The sequence below is a fragment of the Henckelia pumila genome, chromosome 4 (assembly GCF_033568475.1).
Source record: "Henckelia pumila isolate YLH828 chromosome 4, ASM3356847v2, whole genome shotgun sequence".
In the NCBI taxonomy this organism is placed as follows: Eukaryota; Viridiplantae; Streptophyta; class Magnoliopsida; order Lamiales; family Gesneriaceae; genus Henckelia; species Henckelia pumila.
This window is the reverse complement of record NC_133123.1, coordinates 173,262,015-173,282,779: the sequence shown is the minus strand read 5'-3', so window position 1 is coordinate 173,282,779 and position 20,765 is coordinate 173,262,015. Positions and strand designations below refer to the sequence as shown.

The following is a 20,765-nucleotide window of genomic DNA, read 5'->3' as shown; positions in this document are numbered from 1 at the left end:
AAATACTCATTATAGTTGCATCACAGTCTAGAGAATGGAGATACGTGACACCACCCCGATCGGGAGTGTAGGTGAGTTGTCACGATATCTTGTTCTCGGGATCCCAAAAGAAGAAACTACATTCTTTGATTATCCGATTCAATGATCTTGTTTTAAATACATGCATTTCATATTTATTTATTTGTCGAAAGAATATTCTTGTTATATCATGGCGTTGATATACTTGTTTGATATTGCACGTTTGTTGCTTTTACTGGGAATATTATTCTCACCGGATTTATCCGACTGTTGTCTTTTTTTTGTATGTGTACTTGGCAACAGGTGGGGCAGGTTCGAGTCAGAGGCAGGATGGCTAGATCGGGTTGTAAATGATAAAAGTGGGGACTTGGTTTAGAGTCAACTTGTATTCTAACATGTTATGTATTTTTCGTTGTAACTAGACTAGAACAGATGCATGTTCTATCCTTTCGAGTATTTTGAGCAACTCTAGAACTTCATGTATTGTATGTTGTTAGATTGATGTATTAATGCGTGTTGTAAATTGAGTTTTGAGTTGTTGTTAGAGTTTGCATGATCTGTTGCCTGTGTTTATTTTTCAGAGTCTGAACAGGGCACGGACCCCGTGCCACATCCGTGCCAGGGTCCGTGTACCTTCGTATTTTGGAATGACTTGATTTGTTCATGCACGGACCTCGAACATGCATCCGTGCATGGGTCCGTGTGAACTCTGATCGAGTCAGAAAGTTTGAGTGTTTGATTTGTTGGGAACGGACCCGAGCACGGAGGGTGCACGGGGTCCGTGCAAAAAACATAAAGTTGGAATTTTAGTGCATTTTTTGTTTACGGACCCAGGCACAGAGGTGTGCACGGGGTCCGTGTATTTTGTAGTCTCCGACCCCCTTTGGCTACATACTAATGCACGGACCCGGACCCGGACATAGAGGTGTGCACGGGGTCCGTGCAAGCCTTTTTAAAAAAATTTATTACTTTTGTCTTGACTCTCTATCGTTGATTGCATGATTAAATCTGGATTAGATGATTAGAACCGAGATCCTCATATTAAGTGGTATCGGAGAGATAAGTTCTTGGACTGAATTATAGTGAGCGGGTTAGATCGAGTCTGCTTGATTTAATTTCTCTCATATGATTGAATTCTTTATTTGACTATTTGAATTCCATGCGAGCATGCTTTATTATTCGAGAATTATTTGAATTACATGATTTTGTGATTTAAATTATGAAGCATGATAATTTGTTTAAATAGTAAAGCAAGAGATATTAGAAATCCGGATTAGAATACTCTTGAGATTGAATGAATTGTTGAACAAATATTATGGACACGAAATAATTGAATTGAGATATTTGTGTCCTAATTCTCTTGAATGTAAGATATGTTTCCTCGACAAGTTTTGAACAGAAAGCAATCAGTAGAAACCCCAATTGAACCGAAGAGTACTGCGACTGGGAAAATGGATGTTGCTCCGACACGATGGAATCTTTGTTGATGAGATTTAAGTCTTTCAACCCACCAAATTTGAAAAGTACTGAAAATGTCGTTGGGTGTGAAAACTGGTTAGATGAGATCGATCAATTTTTTGATTATCTTGACTACACTGATGACCGTCTAATTCGGTTAGTGATGTACCAACTTCAAGGTATTGCTAAAATTGGGTGGATTTCGAAGAAGAAAGCATTAAAGAATCAAGGTACGACTATTTCTTGGAGTCTGTTTAAATCTGAATTTTGTCAGCAGATCCCTTCCAGCAATCGACCAGATATAGAGGTAGCAACATAAGAGATCATCTACAATTGAGGGGAAAGCAATTCAAGAAGTCTGGGAGTAGTTCTTCTAGTTCCAGTGATTTGAAATAGTTTGGTTCAGGACGGAGTTCAGGATCTTCAGGTATGTCTTGCAGCAATTGTGGAGGTCGTCACCTCAGTGAGTTGTGTTATGGAATTTATGGAAGCTGTCATATCTGCCATCAGACAAGACATTTTGCCCGAGTGTGTCCTCAGCGTGGTTTTGAACGAACTCAGAGTGGAAATTCTTCTAGACCGTCAGCTTAGCATGAAATGCAAGATTCTGTAGTTCACTCTTTTCAGCCACCGCAACAGAATAGACTAGGAGGTAATCAGAATATGAATCAACCTCATATGCAACAGACACAATTCTTTACTCTTATCGACGATTAGGTTCAGGCTGCACCTGATGATGACATAGAAGGTAACTGTTCGATCTTTGATTATTCTAATCTTGTATTGATAGATAATGGTGCATCTCCCTCCTTTTCATCCGAAAAATTTGTTTGATGCTTTCGTTACCATTTGAGCCTTGGCCTGCTGCTGTTTCTATTACTTTGATTTTGAGTGGAAGAAATTGTTTTCTGTGAGGTTAGTCCGAAACTGTAAACTTCGATTGAAGGGAATATGATTGAATTGGATTACATAGTACTTGGATTATCAGACTTTGACTGTATTGTTGGTATAGATGCTTTAATCAAGTACAGGGCTACCGTTGATTGTTTCCAGAAAGTAGTCAGATTCAAACCCGAAATGGTAGACGAGTGGAATTTTTTGGTAAGGATTCTCGATCAAAGATTCCTTTGATATCTGTTTTTTTCGATGACCTGTTTGATACAGAAAGGTGCAGAGGGATTCTTGAGATATGTCGTTGCTGTACTGATGTCTAGCCCTGAGTTGATTGATTTTTCAGTGGTTAGAGAGTTTGCTGACGTCTTCCTGGATGAGATTCCTGGATTGCCGCCTATTCGTGAGATCAAATTCGGCATTGAATTGATGTCAGGTACTCAACCGATTTCTAAAGCTCTGTATCGAATGACACCTGTTGAACTGAAAGAATTGAAAGAACAACTCGAAGATTTGATTCCCAAGGGTTCATCGGTATATTCGAAGATTGATCTAAGATCGGGATATCATCAACTGAGAGTTCGAGAGGAAGATGTTCCTAAGACTGACTTTATAACGAGGTATGGCCACTTGAATTTATAGTCATGTCGTTCGGTTTGACTATTGATCCAGTAGTCTTTACGGGTTTTATGAACCGAATCTTTCAGAAGTATTTGGTTGAGTTTTTTATCATTCTAATCGATGATATTCTTATCTATTTGAAGAGTCGTACTGATCATGCAGAGCATTTGAGAGTAGTTTGTAGACTTTGCGTGCCGAGCAATTATAGGTTGTTCTATCGAAGGGCAAATTCTGGTTGGATCGAGTTCTCTTTCTCGGTTATATTATCTCTTGAGATGGAATTTCTGTTGATCGCAGCAAGATCGAAGCGGTTATGAATTGGCCTAGACCAACATTCGTGCCTGATATTTGAAGTTTTATGGGCCTAGCGGGTTACTATCGCAGATTCATCGATGGATTCTTTTCTTTTGAGAAGCTGATTACTCAGCTAACTCAACAGAATGCGCTTTCTGTCTGGACCGAATCTTATGAGATCAGTTTTATTGACATGATGAAGAGATTGACCAGCACTCCAGTATTCTTTATTCCTTTATGTACTGATGATTTTTCAGTTTACTGCGATTCTTCTTATTGAGATTGGGGAGGTGTTCTTATTCATAGGAAGCACGTGATTGCTTATGCATCGAGGCAGTTGAAACCGCACGAGACTCGATATCCGGTTCATGATCTTGAGCTTGCAGCGATCGTATTTTTCTTTGAAGATCTGGCAACACTAGATTTATGGTGAGACTTTCGAGATATTTTCTGAACATAAAATCCTGAAGTATCTGTTTTCGCAGTCCAAATTGAATATTAGGCAGAGAATATGGTTGGATCTGTTGAAGGACTTTGACTGTGAAATCAAGTATTACCCGGGGAAATCGAATGCAGCTGCTGATGCTTTGAGCCAAAAGATTTGTTCTCTATGTTTACCTACTATCGGTGTTTCTCATTTGATCGATGATTGTTGCATTTCTGCTTTAGAATTTGAAACAGATAAGAGGTCTATCAGAGTGTTTGCTATTCAAGCCAAACCTGAGTTGTTTGTTAAGATCAAAGAAGTACAGAAATCTGATCCGAGTATCCAGAGTTTTATGGAGAAAGTCAAACCAGGACACCAGTCTGAATTTTAGGTTAGAGATGATACTTTTTTTGTGAATAATTGTAATGTTGTGCCCGATGTTTCTGGGTTGAGACAGCGACTCTTGCGAGAGGCTCATTGCAGTCGATTCAGTATTCATATTGGTGGCCAAAAGATGTATAATGATTTGAGAAATCAGTTCTGGTGGAAGAAGATGAAGAGTGATGTCACAAGATTTTTATCCCGATGTTTGAACTGTCAGCAGGTGAACGCAGAGAGAAAGCGACCTGGTGGTCTTTTGTGCAGTTTATTAGTTCCAGAGTGGAATTGGGATCACATTTCGATGGGTTTTGTCACGAAGCTACCTCGATCAGTCCGAGGTTGTGATGATATCTGGGTAGTGATTGACCGATTGACAAAATCTGTTTGCTTTATTCCGTACAGGATGACGTACAGACAAGATCAGATGGTCGATATCTATGTCAGAGACGTTGTCAGATTGCATGGTGTGCCGAAGTGTATTGTTTCAGACCGAGATACTCGGTTTACTTCCCACTTTTGGCAAAGTCTTCAAGAGGAACTTGGTACTCGATTTCATCTGAGTAAAACATATCATCCTCAAACCGACGGGAAATCTGAGCGGACGATTCAAACTTTAGAGGATATGCTACAAGCCATATTGCTTGACTTTGGCAATTGTTGGCAGGATTCATTACATCTTGTTGCGTTTTCGTACAACAATAGCTATCAGACGAGTATCGGTATGGCACCTTTCGAAGCGTTGTACGGAAAGAAATGCAGATCTCCTTTGTACTGGGATGAGATTTCTGAGTCACCTGATGTGGGACAGGATATGATTCGAGATATGGCTGAGTAGGTGAAAATTATTTAGACGAGAATGAAGACAGATCAGGACATACAGGTGAAGTATACAAATTTAAGACGTATACCTCTGTGTTTTGATCATGGAGACCGAGTATTTCTGAAGATTTCTCCTTCCAGAGGCACTGTCAGGTTTGAGAAGAGAAGGAAGTTGTCTTCGAGAGTCATAGGTCCTTATGAGATTCTGGAGAAGATATGAGATCTTTCCTACAAACTTGCATTTCCTCCATCTCTTTCTAGTATTCAAGACGTATTTCTCGTTTCTATGTTGCTGAAATACCACCCAGAGCCTTCTTTTGTTCTAAAGCAAGACGAAGCAAAACTTGATGAGACGTTGAGTGATTTCGAACAACCGATTCATATTCTAGATCGAAAAGGAAAGCAACTCAGAAATAAGTCGATTCAGTTAGTGAAAGTGCAGTGGAACCGACACGGATTCGAAGAAGCAACTTGGGAGACAGAGTACGTACACGTTATGAAGCAGCGAACAACGATCAGCCTATTCAATGGCAATACTATTCCAGAGTTATTTCTGTGATGGGAATTCTTATTACTGTCTTTGATCATATCTCTTATCTTATGTGATCGATTCGTATGCGATTTCGAGGACGAAATCAGTTCTTAGAGGGGGAGAATTGTAACGCCCTAAAATCATCTTAATCGAGATTATAGGAGATTAATATTGATATTCAGAGATTAGAAGTTTGAGGATTGAATTGGAAGTTTTGAACTAACTGATCAGGGGATGAACTGCAATTTTTGAATAATTTAGGGACCAAAGTGCGATTTACCTATTTGACTTGGTCTTTTATATATATTGAGTAGGCGTGAGAAGGAATCATTATTCTTATTCTCCTTATTCCTTGACCGAACCACCTCCATAGTCGCCTCTTTTGAGCTCTTGGATTGCACGGTTTGCACGATCCGTCCGATAGAATTTCAATCTGAAGGTATATTCATGATCACGGTTGCGAGAGCTTCGTTATACCATAATTTTTTCTTCGATCGGTTATAATTCATTTTTTGGATGTTTTTGGAATCGAATTATTTTCGGATATGTTGTTCTTGATCTAGCATAGATTGTTAATTCAAAGACAGATTGGAAAAAGAGCGACGTTCGGATTTGTTAATTTTGAAGCTTTTATTTGAAAATGAGGTTTGGATTATTGTTGGTATTTTGAGTTGTTTTGATAGATTGATGGAGATATGAGGTATATTGGATTAATTTGCTAAGTTTATTGTTTTTCGGTTGGCCGTATATTAGCCGTTATGTCGCCGGTTTAAGTTTTGGATATCGAGTAGTTTAAATGGATTGAGCCATATTTCGTTTGAGTTTGAATGTCGATATTGATATTATATTGCTTTATTTCAGATTGGTTTGAGAATTGGTAAATCCAGAGTTAGTAGAATTCGAGCAGAGAGAGTTGAAGCCGGTATAGTATTGATTTCTCTCTTGACGATTGTTTTGGATTCTAATAAGTTTTGATATGAGATTATCATTTGATAATCCAGGTTTGGAGAATCTTGAATCAAAGGAAAGTTATAAGTCGACATCGAATTAAATGGGACGAATACGCGAATCCGAGTTGATTTTCGAGTTTCCCTGAAATCACATACTTGCATGTTTACTTCAATTACTTGGATTATTTTTGAATGTATTTGATTTGCATTTGCATTCATACTGAGCTTGAACGATTGATTTAAAAGGGGCCTAGTCGCTCAGTCTTAATTAGATGTTTGAGGACTGTAATTGAGAGGCCTGAGATGTTGAGTCACACATAGTGTCTAAATACTCATTATAATTGCATCAAAGTCTAGAGAATGGAGATACGTGACACCACCCCGATCGGGAGTGTAGGTGAGTTGTCACGATATCTTGTTCTCGGGATCCCAAAAGAAGAAACCAGATTCTTTGATTATCCGATTCGATGATCTTGTTTTTAAGACATGCATTTCATATTTATTTATTTGTCGAAAGAATATTCTTGTTATATCATGGCGTTGATATATTTGTTTGATATTGCATGTTTGTTGATTTTACTAGGAATATTATTCTCACCGGATTTATTCGACTATTGTCTTGTTTTTGTATGTGTACTTGGAAACTGGTGGGGCAGGTTCGAGTCAGAGGCGGCATGGCTAGATCGGGTTGTGAATGGTAGAAGTGGGGACTTGGTTTAGAATCGACTTGTATTCGAACATGTTATGTATTTTTCGTTGTATCAAAACTAGAACCGATGCATGTTCTATCCTTTCGAGTATTTTGAGCAACTCTAGAACTTCATGTATTGTATGATGTTAGATTGATGTATTAATGCATGCTGTAAATTGAGTTTTGAGTTGTTGTTAGAGTTTGCATGATCTGCTGCTAGTGTTTATTTTTCAGAGTCTGAACAGGGCACGGACCCCGTGCCACATCCGTGCCAGGGTCTGTGTACCTTCGTATTTAGAAATGGCTTGATTTGTTCATGCACAAACCCCGGACATGCATCCGTGAATGGGTCCGTGTGAACTCTGATCGAGGCAGAAAGTTTGAGTGTTTGATTTGTTTGGCACGGACCCGAGCACTGAGGGTGCACGGGGTCCATGCAGAAAACAGAGAGTTGGACTTTTAGTGCATTTTTTGTGCACAGACCCAGGAACGGAGGTGTACACGGGGTCCGTGTATTTTGTAGTCTCCGACCCCCCTTTTGCTACGGACTAATGCATGAACCCGGGCACGGAGGTGTGCACGGGGTCCATGCATGTCTTTTAAAAAAAATTATTACCTTTTGTCTTGACTCTCTGTCGTTGATTGCATGATTTAATCTGGATTAGATGACTAAAACCGAGGTCCTCACAATTATATTGTACCAGATTTCTATTAGTGAAGTCTTAGTATTATCTTCGATTGAGTTGTAATAAATTTATTAGTAATTTTTTGGGACCGGTTGTATTCATGCCAGTAGTTTTTATTTGAATTGATTAAGTTTTCGCTGGCTTATTTTGATTATTGTTTATTAAGTTATATTTTATACTTAATCTTTGGCTCTTAGTGTTTTCGAGACGGCTCACTACAAGGCTTTAAGTAGATGTTTAGTGATACAGTGACTGTCTCATTATAGGTTTGGACTAGAGAGGCAGTATCGCTAGGTTGCTTATTCTGAGGTACAGACGTACTATCCAAGATATCCTGATTGTGTACGCATGTTCTATGTTTGCATGTTTTATATGGCATCACTTACGTGAATTTATTATGCGACATGCATTATCACGTTAAGTCTAGACCTTGATATTACCTGTAGAGGGGTTGCTCAGCCTTGAGGTTTTTGATGGATGGATGCAATGGATTTGGGATCGAATATACCACTTATTAATTATGGCATGGGAGTACCTCCTGATGCGACAGTCCAGTGTGCTACATACTAGTGTGCCATTTGTTGAGCAAGAGTTTCAACTGTGATAGGTTTTCGATACCCATTCATTTGCATTTAGAATTCATAGCATGTGTAAATTCATACTTTTGTACTGAGCATTGTTATATCACGTCTTTGATTTTGGTTCTGGACACCCCATTCTATGGGGCAGGACTTAGGTTGAACAGACCGGGAGGCAGCGGTCGTTGAGCAGCAACTGGGTGGATTGTACTATACCAGGTTTTCCTTTGTGGAGTTTAGCATTATCTTTGATTGAGTTGTATAACATTTATCGATATTTGTTTTGAGATGGTTGTAATAATGCCGGTAGTCTTAGTTGAATGATTAAGTTTCTGCTGTTTTAATTGATTATTTTGTTGTAAGTTATTTTGCATGCTTAATCTTTGATTAGTTAGTGTTTTCGGGACAGGTGACTATATCTTTGGTATCAGAGCATGCATTATGATTTGGGATCTAGATAAACAGCCTTGAGTTTAAATTATGTTACTTTTATAGATGGCAGAACGTGGAGACGAGAGGCATGGGAGTGTCGGTGGATGCTGGGGAGACAAAGAGGAGAGAGACCATCCTCGGAGGCACCGTCACCACAGAGATGACGGACACCTCTTTGACCTGCGAAGGTTTGTGAAGATGGATACTGATCCAATGGAAGGTGGCGAGACTCCGGAAGATGCGGAGAACTGGTTAGAGTAGATGGAGAACTGCTTTGAGGTCTATCACTGCACCGATAAGCAGAAGTTGCAGGCAGTTAACTTCCTTCTGGAAGAGAGTGCCCGCAAGTGGTGGAGGTCCACTTTTTTGCCCTTTGTATTTGCACGAGGCTCAGCTAATTAGGCCGAGGCGTTCATGAAATTGTATTTCCCTTCAGCGCTCCGTTAGTTAAAGACGAACAACCAGATGAACTTGAAGCAGGGCAACTTGACTATAGACGAGTAACAGCAGAAGTTCTTTGAGCTGCTATCATATTGGACGTATGTTACCAACAGCTTCGAGGCCAAGTATGACCACTTTATGCAGGGCCTTAACACAGAGATACACGACCGTGTAGCTATTGGCGATGATCCGACATCGTATGAGGTGCTGGTTAATCGTTGTCGGCAGGCATAGGACAACATGAAGCGTAACATGAACTTCTCCTCCTTCTGACCAGGTAACTCTTTGGGGTCCAAAGACTAATATTTCAAGAAGTCTGGTATGTCTTCTTCTTCAGGTTCAGTTTCTGGTGGAGGTGTGTTCCAATTTGGAAAAAAGAGAGGTCAGTGCGATAAGTGTGGGGGACATCATCCGACAGACAAACATGGATCAGGTGGTGCTTGTTTCCTTTGTGGCCAGATGGGTCACATGAAGAGGGACTGCCCTCAAACAAGTGCTATGTCACCATCTGGATCGGGTTCTTAAGAATCGGTTTCATAGAGGCCATCAGGATAGTCGGATGAGAGCACCAACCAGAGGCCACTTATTCTCGGACAGGTCTTTGCGCTGAGCCAAGATCAGGTTCTGAGAGAGAATGAGGAAGTCATCGCAGATACATTTATTTTGGGCATAATTTCTGCTTTCGTTCTCATAGATATTGGTGCATCGCATTCATTCGTTTCAGCACGTTTTGTTAAGCACCATAGATTGTCTTACATAGCCCTAAACATAGTACTTTCTATATCTTCCATGACAGGTCATTCGGCTTTGGCCAAGCGTCTAGTCTTGGGTTTTTCATTAGATTTTGAGGGCTCTAAGTTATCAGCGAATCTTATGATTCTTGCAATGAAGGATTTTAACTGTATTTTGGGTATCGATGTTTTGAATTCTTATCGAGCTACTATGGACTGTTATCAAAAGGTTGTTCAGTTTTGTCCGGTTGAGGGCGATAGTTGGTTTTTCTATGGTGAGGGAGCACGACCCCTTATGCCTCTTGTATCAGCTCTGAAGGCTTGTCAGGCTTTAGAGGCTGGTGGGGAAGGCTAACTTATCTATGCAATTTATACGTCCTCAAGTCGCAGGTCTATTGAGGAGTTACCAGTAGTTTGCGAGTACCCAGATGTTTATCCGAATGAGATTCTAGGGTTTTGCTCTAGTTCGAGAGGTCGAGTTCGGGATCATGTTTGTGCCAATGACGGCACTGATTTCTCGTGCACCTTATCACCTAGAACCAGCAGAGATGAGGTAGTTGCAGCAGCAGTTGAAGGATTTTGTTGGATAAGAGATATATCTGACATAGGGTTTCACCTTGAGGAGCGCCAGTACTTTTCGTCAAGAATAAGGATGGTTTCATGTGTCTCTGTATTTACAGACATTTGAACCAAACGAAATTTTAGAACAAGTATCCTTTGTCGCGGATTGATTATTTGTTCGACCAACTTTAGAGTACCTCTGTATATTCCAAGATTGATTTGAGATCAGGATATCATCAATTGCGTGTTCAAGATGTGGATGTTTCGAAAACAGCGTTTCGTACCAGGTATGGTCATTACAAGTTTTTAGTGATACCTTTTGGATTGGCGAACACAACTGTAGTATTCATGGATTTGATTAACAGAGTCTTCCGCAATTATTTGGACAAGTTTGTCTTGGTTTTTATTGACGACATTTTGGTCTAATCTCGTCGTATTGTCGAGCGTGCGCAGCACTTGAGGCTTATACTATAAATTCTCCGTGAGAAGCATTTATATGCCAATTTCAGTATGTGCGAGTTTTGGATTGATCAAGTGGTATTCCTTGGTCATGTCATTTCTCAGGAAGGTTTATCAGTGGAACCGAGTAAGACTGAAGCTATATTTATCTGGTCACATCCTACGACAGTTTCAAAAATTCGTAGCTTTTTGGATTTAGCAAGGTATTACCGTCAATTCATCGAGATTTCTAGACTGTTGACATAGCTGACGAGGACTGATGTTTCTTTTGTTTGGTCGATCGAGTGTGAATAGAGCTTCGACGAGTTGAGGAGTTGACTGACTACCGCGCATGTTATTGCGTTACAATCTGGACCCGTAGGCTATGTGGTTTACACCGATGCATCTCTTCAAGGGTTGGACTGTGTGTTGACTCAGAATGGGCATGTAATTGCCTATGCTTCTAGACAGTTGAAAACTCATGAAGGGAAATACCTAGTGCATGATCTAGAGTTTGCAGCGATCGTGTTTTCACTGAAGATTTGGCGTCATTATGTGTATGGCGAGAGGTTCGAGATCTTTTTGGACCATAATATTTTGAAGTATTTTTTCACTCAGACAGATTTGAACATGCGGAAGCATCGTTGGATGGATCTTCTTAAGGACTATGATTGTGAGATTATGTACCATCCGGGTACTACGAATCTAGTGGCAGACACATTAGCCATAAGGTGAGTATTAGTGTTCTCCACACTAGTGCAGTGGCTAGTACAGTTCAGGAGTGTTGTTCTTTGGACTTTATGTTCCGGCACAAGAAATGACAACGGGGGATCCGAGTGTTTTCAGTGCTAGCTAAGCCATCTTGGTTTGCCCGCATCCGACAAGTGAATTTTTCTGATCTGAAGACGCAAAATTTAGCGAGACTTTCTCAAGGAGACAACACATCCGGTTTTCACTTTCAGATCGACGAATTGTTGTGTTTGTCTGGTATAGTGGTGGTACCCGATGATTCGACCTTGAGAGACGATATTCTATCTCAGGCACATCGTAGTAGATTCACCGTGCACCCAAGCAGTGCCAAGATGTATAATGATCTACGTACTAGATTCTGGTGGAAAGGTATGAAGCGTAGTTTTTGCCAGTTTGTCTCTCGATGTCGTTTTTGTCAACACGTCAAGGCTGAGCATCAACGACCAGGTGATCTGATGCAGAGCTTGGAGATTCCATATTGGAAGTTGGAGCATGTGATGATTGACTTTGTCACTCACTTGCCAATCTACTCCAGGCAGTGTGATGTTATTTGGGTTATCATGGACAGGTTGTCCAAATCTGCTCATTTTCTTCCGTATAACCGCGAGTTCACTTTTGATCTCATGTCGAGGTTACAAATCCAGGAGATTGTGCAATTGCATGGAGTTCCTTTGAGGATAGTCAGCAATAGAGATCCGAGGTTCTCCTCACGGTTTTGGGGTAGCTTTCAACGAGCTTGGGTACTATTCTGAGTTTGAGTACTACATATCACCCAGATACTAACGATCAGTCCGAGAGGATATGCTGAGGACTTCCATGATGGATTTTGGGTTATCCTGGCAGGATCACTTACCGATGATAGAGTTCTCTTACAAAAATAGCTATCATCGTAGTATTGGCATGGCCCCATTCGAGGCTCTTTACGGTCACCGTTGTCAGACACCCTTATTTTGGGACGAAGTAGGGGAACGGTAGGTTGAAGATCTGGGTACCAATTCAATCGTGCATGTAGAGAATCGGTCAGTGGACTTTATGTTTTAAAATAATACATATGTTTTAAAATTCGATTGTTCATAATATGTTCAAATATTGTTATGTATTTTTCTACTCTTGATTCGACATGAATTCGGTTTGTTACAAATATTTTTACAGCACTTTTTTGATTTGAATTAGGAGTGAAAATGAAATTTTCGAACTATGATAAGTTAAGGCCTTCATGTTGTGGGTTATATATAATAACCGATCTATGACCTCACCCCTTAGAAGGAATACATAAAAGATACTGATCAGTTAGTCACGAATAAGGAGATAGATTTCAGTACTACATCACGCTATATATGTCAAGTTATGATATGATAGGTTATGAATATGTCCATGGACTATGTTATGTTTTGAAGTCAAGTTTGAATTTTGTCGAGAATATAAATGTATGTATATTTAATGTCCATGTGTTCGATCAGCCCCCATTGCTGAGTGACTAGCATATCACTCACCTCTTACTTTTCTCCCAGAAAGCAGCGAAGAAAAATTAGAGGAGAAAGAACAAGACATGCTTTGGGGATAGTGATGAAGAGAGTTGTTTAGATTTAATTCCTTTTTAATTTTTTTGTGTTTTTTTATCGTAATTATTCTGAATTTTAACTTGTAAGTCTCTTTTGCAGTTTTATTTTATTTTTTGGAATTACCTTAACTTATCCCAAAGATATTACCTTAATCATAGATATAGTAGCTCAATGATTTGTCATATCAGCTCTATAACATTAATTATACACATATTTAAAGTATAAATCCTTGAATCTATGATTTGAGCAATATTCTTGAAGTATGATCTCACATTCGTCTTGCAACAGCCCCGACAATTAGTCAAAACAACGAGTACGGACAAGCCGCGCGCATTCAGTTGATGTGTGCAGCAACACCAAATTAATGATTTGGCATGTCACATGCGCAACCAAATTCCCACGGAATTAATATGCAGCAACAATAATGTAAATTACCAAACCTTTTGAAATAAACATATCTAAAATTAAATGTCATTTCAAACCCTATGTTTTTAAAAGTCATGCAAATTTACCTCATTTTTAGGAGGTTTTGTGCCCTGATTTTTTTTAATATTAATTATTATATATATACGCATGATTTTAGCAATCATTAATATATAATTTCATGTGGCCGGCGAGTTATGTTGTTTTCTGGGTTTTCACACGGGGGGCTAGATGAAACGGCATGCAGCTGCCGAAAAGAAAGAGAAGATAATTAAAGATGAAGAGACTTAATTAGCTTGTTGTGGGAATAAAATTTAGCAGTACCAGATGTATAGTTTAATTACCTTTTGTGCACGAACAAGTAAGCGAGTGAGGTTGGTTTTGAGAGTGCGAACGGATTCAAGGTTCTTGGTGTTCACATGCATGGCCAGTTCATCCAAGGCAGGGTATGCGTCTCTCTCAAGTTCCGCCACACTGGACTCCACATATCTGCATACTACTCTTAATGCTATCTCCAATACCTGTAACTCGAAAGGAAGCTCCTCTTCTTGCATTTGCCCTGCAGCTAATTGTCGCGTCAGCTGATCAGCAAATGGCAGAACCTCTTGACAAAGAGGATCCAACAATAATACTTCTTCAGCAGTCACTATTGCTCTTATATACTCCAAGTTTACTATCATGGCTTTCTCCCTTGCTGCAAAAATTAAATCATCGATCAGACCATCATTTCTAATTCACCAAATTACAAAATAAAACATATTCTGTGAGAAACAACCGAGGATGGTGCAGGAGGAACGAGAGAATATGGGGCCAAGAATCCTTAAATCCCTGGCAGGAATGGAAGCCCTCTTCATTATCGCGCTCTTGTCGCATTCAACCAGTTCCGATTGCCCCCACCGATCCATTCTCATCCACAGACGGGTACCTCTCGCCTTCTTCTTCACCGCCGCCATCGTCAAAGTCATGGGGGGCTCAGTAGACTTAATTTCTGCCCAGCCTCAACCTCAATTTCCCCATATCTGCTCAAGATTATTAATTAATTATTACAAAGATTAATGGTTATATATGAGTACGTTTCCCATAAAATATACAAATTTGAGGACTTTTCGGGACAGTTAAGCTAGGATGGAGAGTTTAGGCGTGATGAAGCCGTCCCCGGCATCATGCGGAAAGCTGTGGGAAAGTTTATTCTGTTCTATAATACTAGAAAAATATCATGGTATATGTTACATCTATTTATCCTTTTTTTAAACAAATCTCTTCATCCCATTTTGTTTTTCTAACTTCCACCCCAAATTTAAAACTTCTCAATTCTTATTAAGTAGACATAAAATTAAGTTTTTAATGAAATTAAAATTATCACTTTACTTATATAAATTATGATCATTATTTTACATGCGTGTGTGTCTATTAACTAGTTCGATATTCAACGGTATCCATTCATCTTCGTAATGTTTTGGAAGAAGTTGAGAAATTTGAGCAAGAAATATTGCATATAAGTGAATGTACTATTACCGAGGACTGAATGGAATAGACATAAAATATATATGCATCTTTTTTTCTTTTTTTTTTTTTATTTAAAAGAATACCAGAGGATGGCCATGAAGATTTTTTTTTTCCTTTAGGACTATCTAATTTTGAGTATATTTTTAGGTGAAACTTATAATGTCATTATCATATATTAGACTTTTAAAAAATTTCAATATCAACTAGTTTAATTGTGATCCGAGTGGGTTCATCATACGGACTGCACATTCTTTGTTTGCCGTCAACGTTCCAGCTTTGTTCGTGGTCCTTAGTGGCCTTTCCAAAGGTAACTCTTCCGGCTACCCAAATTTGGGCATAATGATGAGGACGGAAGAGCGTCGGGGGCATATGTCCGACTGGTTATAGGCCGGCCCCTGGGCTCTCTCTGAGCAGCCTTAATCTCCGCAAATGTGTATGGGGCAACCTGCGTTTTGTGTTTGTATGTTCATCTTTCCTTGAATGTAACTTAAACGATTGATTATTTTCAAGTCCTTATACATTGACCGTGGATTCTACAAGGTGCATCTAATAGAGAGTTGTGGATCCCTGGAGACTTTACCAAACGATGTTGATATAAATTTACATACAAGCTGACCCAGTATGTAGTAGCTGTATCAGAGCTTGATGGTATGAGTGTCCTCCATCACAAACATTGGGAGTCATTCCATGAGGACAGTGTCAAGAGGCGCAGGCATGTTTAAACTACTAGAAACTAGAAATATATATAAAATAGTCATGTTTCAATCATATCTGCTGGATTTTCCCTTGTGCAGTCAGTTTCTTTCTATATATATGTTTTTTGATATTGACTCGGATCGGTCGAGGAGGTGGAGAGGGGGGTTGGGGGTGAGTTATTGAGTTGAGTTGAATCGAGGGCTCCGTCAGTTAAATAACATCACACCAAAACTTATTATGAAAGCTTGGAACGTATATATCGTCATAAGATTGTGGCATAGGAATTTATTAGAAGTCGACAGGTAGATGAAGGTCGCTGCTGGTCACTACAAACAAGATTACTCCATTTTTTCCCCCACAAGTGAATTGGTGATTGGTAATGTAAGGCGAATGGTTGCCTATGGGAAACCTTGGAAATGTGATGTTATTCAGACATTAATCGTAACTGTAGCGGACGTGTTGAAGTTGCTCTTGCTCGAGTCTTTCTTTCTTTTGAAAAGTACACGTTGAAATATTATGTACTTCAAATCAGCCACCCTATCCTCTCTCATATCTTGGTCCATTTTAAAGAACTCCCTCCGAGTATACTACAAGCTAGTGACAACAGAAAGCAAGTGTTCACCCAAAGAAAAGAAAAAGAATAGAAATGAGAACGAAAGATCAAGAACTTCATGTTATACTTGTTTTCTCTGTTTCAGATTGAATCCACATGCTTTTACAGTTGTTCAGTTCCCAATAAGCTTCTTCCATCTGGCATACCACAAAACAAGAAAAAACAGCACTATACAAGCAGCTGACATGGATCCAACAACACGACCAAATATCCCATTCGTGTTGTACAATGTGCATGGAATATTCATACCAAATATCCCAGCAAGAAGAGTTTCCACAGCTATGGCAAATGAAGCAATTGTCAATGTTAACTGCAGTTGAATGAGTTCGTTTCTTTGGTTATCGAGTTGAATGTTAACATAGTCCTCCGTGTCATCAATATACTCACGTACCTGCAGGTTTAATATATGAAAGGCAGGAATGCCAATTGGGTTAAAAGTGTAAGAGAACATGAAAATGACGCCACGGAGAAGAAAATAACGTCGATAAAAAATCCAGGAAATACTGACAGAGAGAATCTTGTTTCGGGTGCCATCCAATTGTGTGAAGTAAGCTTCAAGCAACATTTCTAGGTCCTCCACATCATGGTCATTTTGATAGTTGCTCACCAAACTACCACTTCTGGTGGAGCTGAGCCGACCAAGATGATGTGCCACAGGAATAACACCATTTAGTGTCATAGCTCCAGACATTGCCTCAGATTGTTGATTCTGTATCCACTTCCGTGTCAAATAGAGTTGGGCCATGTCTTCATTGTCATCTAAAAGATGTTCGATTTCATCTCTCACCTATCACAAACATGTTTGCTCAATTTTAATAAGGAAAGCATACTCATGGTTGGAGAAAGAAATCAATAGATGTATAAACTATAAGTGACAGCCCTCTAAAATATTTATTTAATTTAAGATGTTAAAAAGCCGTTGAAAATTCTTCTTCTCGATCTTTGAGCAAATTTCAAGCTAAAACTTGTTTAACAAACACATGCTTATAATCCACATGATTTTAACAAATTTTTACATTATATTTTTCTTCTGGCCAAAATTCATAAAATATATGATAACACCTCTACTTCCAGAAAGAGTCGGCTACATGGCTTTGGGCGGTCCGATCCTGATGACTTGTAATTACTCTGATTTGCTTAATTAATAACTAATTAACAATGTTTTAGTAGTGACCTGAGTTCCGTTTTACGTGCTTAGATGCTAAAACATGATTACGGAGTCATTATTTAAACAAATCAGAATAATTAAACTCAGCAGGATCGAACGTGTAAGAGGAGTTCAGGTTGTATAACTAATCTGTTTATGTTTTCGCTGTTTATCGGATTATACCTTAGTTAAGTGATTATGCATGCCATTAAGATCTTGACAATGCGTTCAGCCATTTTTTCTTTTGGACACACTTACTGCTACTCCAAGAACTAGCTCCAGAAACGTCCACAGTTTAAACATGTCCACCATTTGTTCGACACTATACAAGAATTAGTCTTAGAATAATCCTTAATAGAAAAAGAAACAATAGACCTGGACAGTATCCTTCAAAGATAATAATAAAAGTTATTTTACAAAGTAACCCTCAGTAAATTATTGGTGCTGAGAACATAAGCTTCTCTGGCTTGTAGACTAGTTTATGAGATTATTTTAAGTTGCAGATTATAAACCAAGCACCAATAATTTGACTGGCATTTGAAGAAGCTAACAAATGAGGTACAACCATACACCAATCACTTTCCGAAACAAGATGGAACAAAGCTAAGAAATGAGAAAAAATTCATCAGGTGTCATTATCAATTATTTCTTCAAGCTAGGCAAGGAAACGCTTAAAAAGATATGCATGTCAAGTGTCTCTTGGGGAATCCCACGTTGATAATTACTGAGCAATATATTACAACCTTATTGAAGTTAGACACGGTTTCAAGGATAGATACACGTGAACAGAATGTAAGAACAAAAAGAAAAATTAAAAGTTACTCAACACAAGAAAACCAAACAAAATGAGTAGACGAACGACATAAAAGAACAACCACAGTATAAGCCGCCTTCTATCATACATGCACGAAAAGGTTTGGCATGTCCAAACAATGTCCCCCATATATATGTACCAACAGACATGATTCAAATCATCTCGTACATTCCTGATTTAATAACAAGAAAAAAATACAAAGATATCTTTACCTTTTGTACGCGTGCAAGTAATCGAGTGAGGTTGCTTTTGAGACTCCGCACATGCTCAAGATTCTTAGTGCTCACGTGTCTAGCCAGTTCATCCAGAGCAGGGTAAGCATCTCTCTCAAGTTCTGCCACACTGGAGTCCAAGTATGTACAAACAACCTCTAATGCTATTTCCAAAACCTGGAACTCAAAAGGAAGTTCGTCTTGCAAACCTCCCGTGGCTTCAGGAATAGTTAACCACTGTCCGGTTGTGGGAGATTGCAATTCGTTATATGGGGAGGTCATTTGGCCTGCCACTTGCTCAGAAGGGCTTTTATGCGGTAATTGTCGCCTCAGCTGATCAACAAATGGAAGAACCTCCTGCCGAAGAGGATCAAGCAATAATACTTCTTCAGCAGTAACTACTGCTCTTATATATTCCAAGTTTACAATCATGGCTTTCTCCCTAGCTGCAAAAAAATTAGAACAAACATTGTAATTCCTCCACCAATATATACTATCACTGCAAAGATGTCCACTAGACGTGTATACTTGCAAACAAGAGGCCCAATTGATAATCAAATGGAGACTTCTTATTCAGGATCGAGGAGATCAACAATTGGCTACAGCTAATCATGAGTGGAACCATATAAGCAACTAAGAGTGTACAAAATTTAGAAGGAAACAAAATGTATAGTACATTGGATGGGCACCAGGATATCATGATGCAGGATCAAAAGAAAAGTGCTTGCTAACAAAAAATAATGCATCCTTCATAGTTCATTCCTTTGACATTTTTTTTCTTCGATAAGAAACAAAATGCGATGCAAACTTCAGCATGAAGACATGGTTGGTACAGTTGACTATCACCTAGTATAATATAGAAAAGAAGATCAATTCAAAGATGGCCACAAAATCAAACTGCATCGGAGCACTTGATCACCGACTAAGATAAGATATTTCCCCGGACTCTGGCTACGGGTTGTGAGGCTATGCATTTCCACCATAGAATCAAAATGTTAACCAGTAGGTTCTCTCTCAAAACACTTAAAAACACCATTGACTTATTTGCGCCAAAAGTATAAATAAAAGCTAAGGCAACCAGCAATGAGCCTTTCGATGAAAATCATTCCGGGGTGGAAAACAGATATTCAACATGCAAAATAAGATAGCAATATCAAGCAATGTAATTCATCACTAATCAAGAGGAAAAAGAAATCATAAAAACATCAAATCGTGGCATCAGTAGATTAACCAATTAAAATAAACCCGCACAAAACACCTGAAAACAACCAGAGCAACCTGAAACCTCGAAAAAGATCATATTTCCCTACAAAGGGCCCACCAGAAACAGGCACAAAACAAGCAAAATTAAACATCTGTAACAAAAGCTGGGAGCTTTACCGAGGATGCTGGAGGAATGAGAGAATATGGGCCCAAGGATCCTCAAATCCCTCCCGGGAATCGAAGCCCTTTTAATTATCACGTTCTTATCACACTCAATGAGCTCCGATTGCCCCCACCGATCCATTCTCATCCACAGGCGCGCACCTGCTGCCTTCTTCTTTACCACCGCCTTGCTCGCGGCAGCCACAGCCGCCGCCATCATCGAATTCCTCGCCACCTCAATCGTGGGCGGCAGAGCAGACTTCTTCCTCCGCCTGAATGTCAATTTCCCCATTTTCTGAAGATATTTCGTCTACCCGAAGAATATTCATGCACATATATGTGTTTTGTATGGATTTTCCTCTTCGTCTTCGCTTGATTCTTCCATAAAAAATATACAAATTCCAGGGTTTTTTATGATTGACGTGTGTAGCAATGGAGAATGGAGCCCCCGGGCATAAAGCGTTGGATTCTTTATCACTTATTGGCTAAATTATCAAATAATCAAATAAATAACTCTTCAAAAAATAATAATATATCGATAATAATAATTGAATAATTCCACTTCCCCTAACTTCTCAAATGAAATTATCCAATGAAATGCGCCCTAGAGAAAGAAAATTAACTTCCTACAAAATAACATTTTTTTTATAATTTGGTATAGTATTGATTTTATTTGTCTAATATATTAATTTTTTTAATTACTTTTTTATCTCAAATTCGACATAACA

At 39.1% G+C, this 20,765-nt stretch overlaps 2 protein-coding genes across 2 annotated transcripts in view; both read right to left on the bottom strand.

The window, feature by feature from the left end:
• The window catches only part of LOC140867745 (magnesium transporter MRS2-4-like), a 56,772-nt gene extending 42,123 nt beyond the window's left edge, over window positions 1-14,649 (bottom strand). The window contains exons 1-2 of the mRNA XM_073272788.1: window positions 14,460-14,649; window positions 14,029-14,378 (exon numbers count right to left, since the gene is read on the bottom strand). Of these exons, the coding sequence (XP_073128889.1) occupies window positions 14,029-14,378; window positions 14,460-14,649 (540 nt within the window). The remainder of the gene's footprint in view (window positions 1-14,028; window positions 14,379-14,459) is intronic.
• Window positions 14,650-16,528: 1,879 nt separating this feature from the next.
• LOC140865094 (magnesium transporter MRS2-4-like) lies at window positions 16,529-20,499 on the bottom strand. The gene is made up of 4 exons (XM_073269600.1): window positions 20,053-20,499; window positions 18,673-19,118; window positions 17,008-17,286; window positions 16,529-16,890 (listed from the first exon to the last, which is right to left on the bottom strand). The coding sequence occupies exons 1-4, from the start codon at window positions 20,327-20,329 to the stop codon at window positions 16,612-16,614; spliced, it is 1,281 nt and encodes a 426-aa protein (XP_073125701.1). The 5' UTR covers window positions 20,330-20,499; the 3' UTR covers window positions 16,529-16,611.
• Window positions 20,500-20,765: the final 266 nt, after the last annotated feature.

Coding starts and splice junctions, on each gene's coding strand:
- LOC140865094 (XM_073269600.1), bottom strand. CDS start 20,329: ATGGGGAAATTGACATTCAGGCGGAGGAAGAAGTCTGCTCTGCCGCCC. Junction 19,119..20,052: donor TCATTCCTCCAGCATCCTCG/GTAAAGCTCCCA, acceptor ATTTTTTTGCAG/CTAGGGAGAAAGCCATGATT. Junction 16,891..17,007: donor CCCGAAACAAGATTCTCTCT/GTCAGTATTTCC, acceptor TTAAACCTGCAG/GTACGTGAGTATATTGATGA.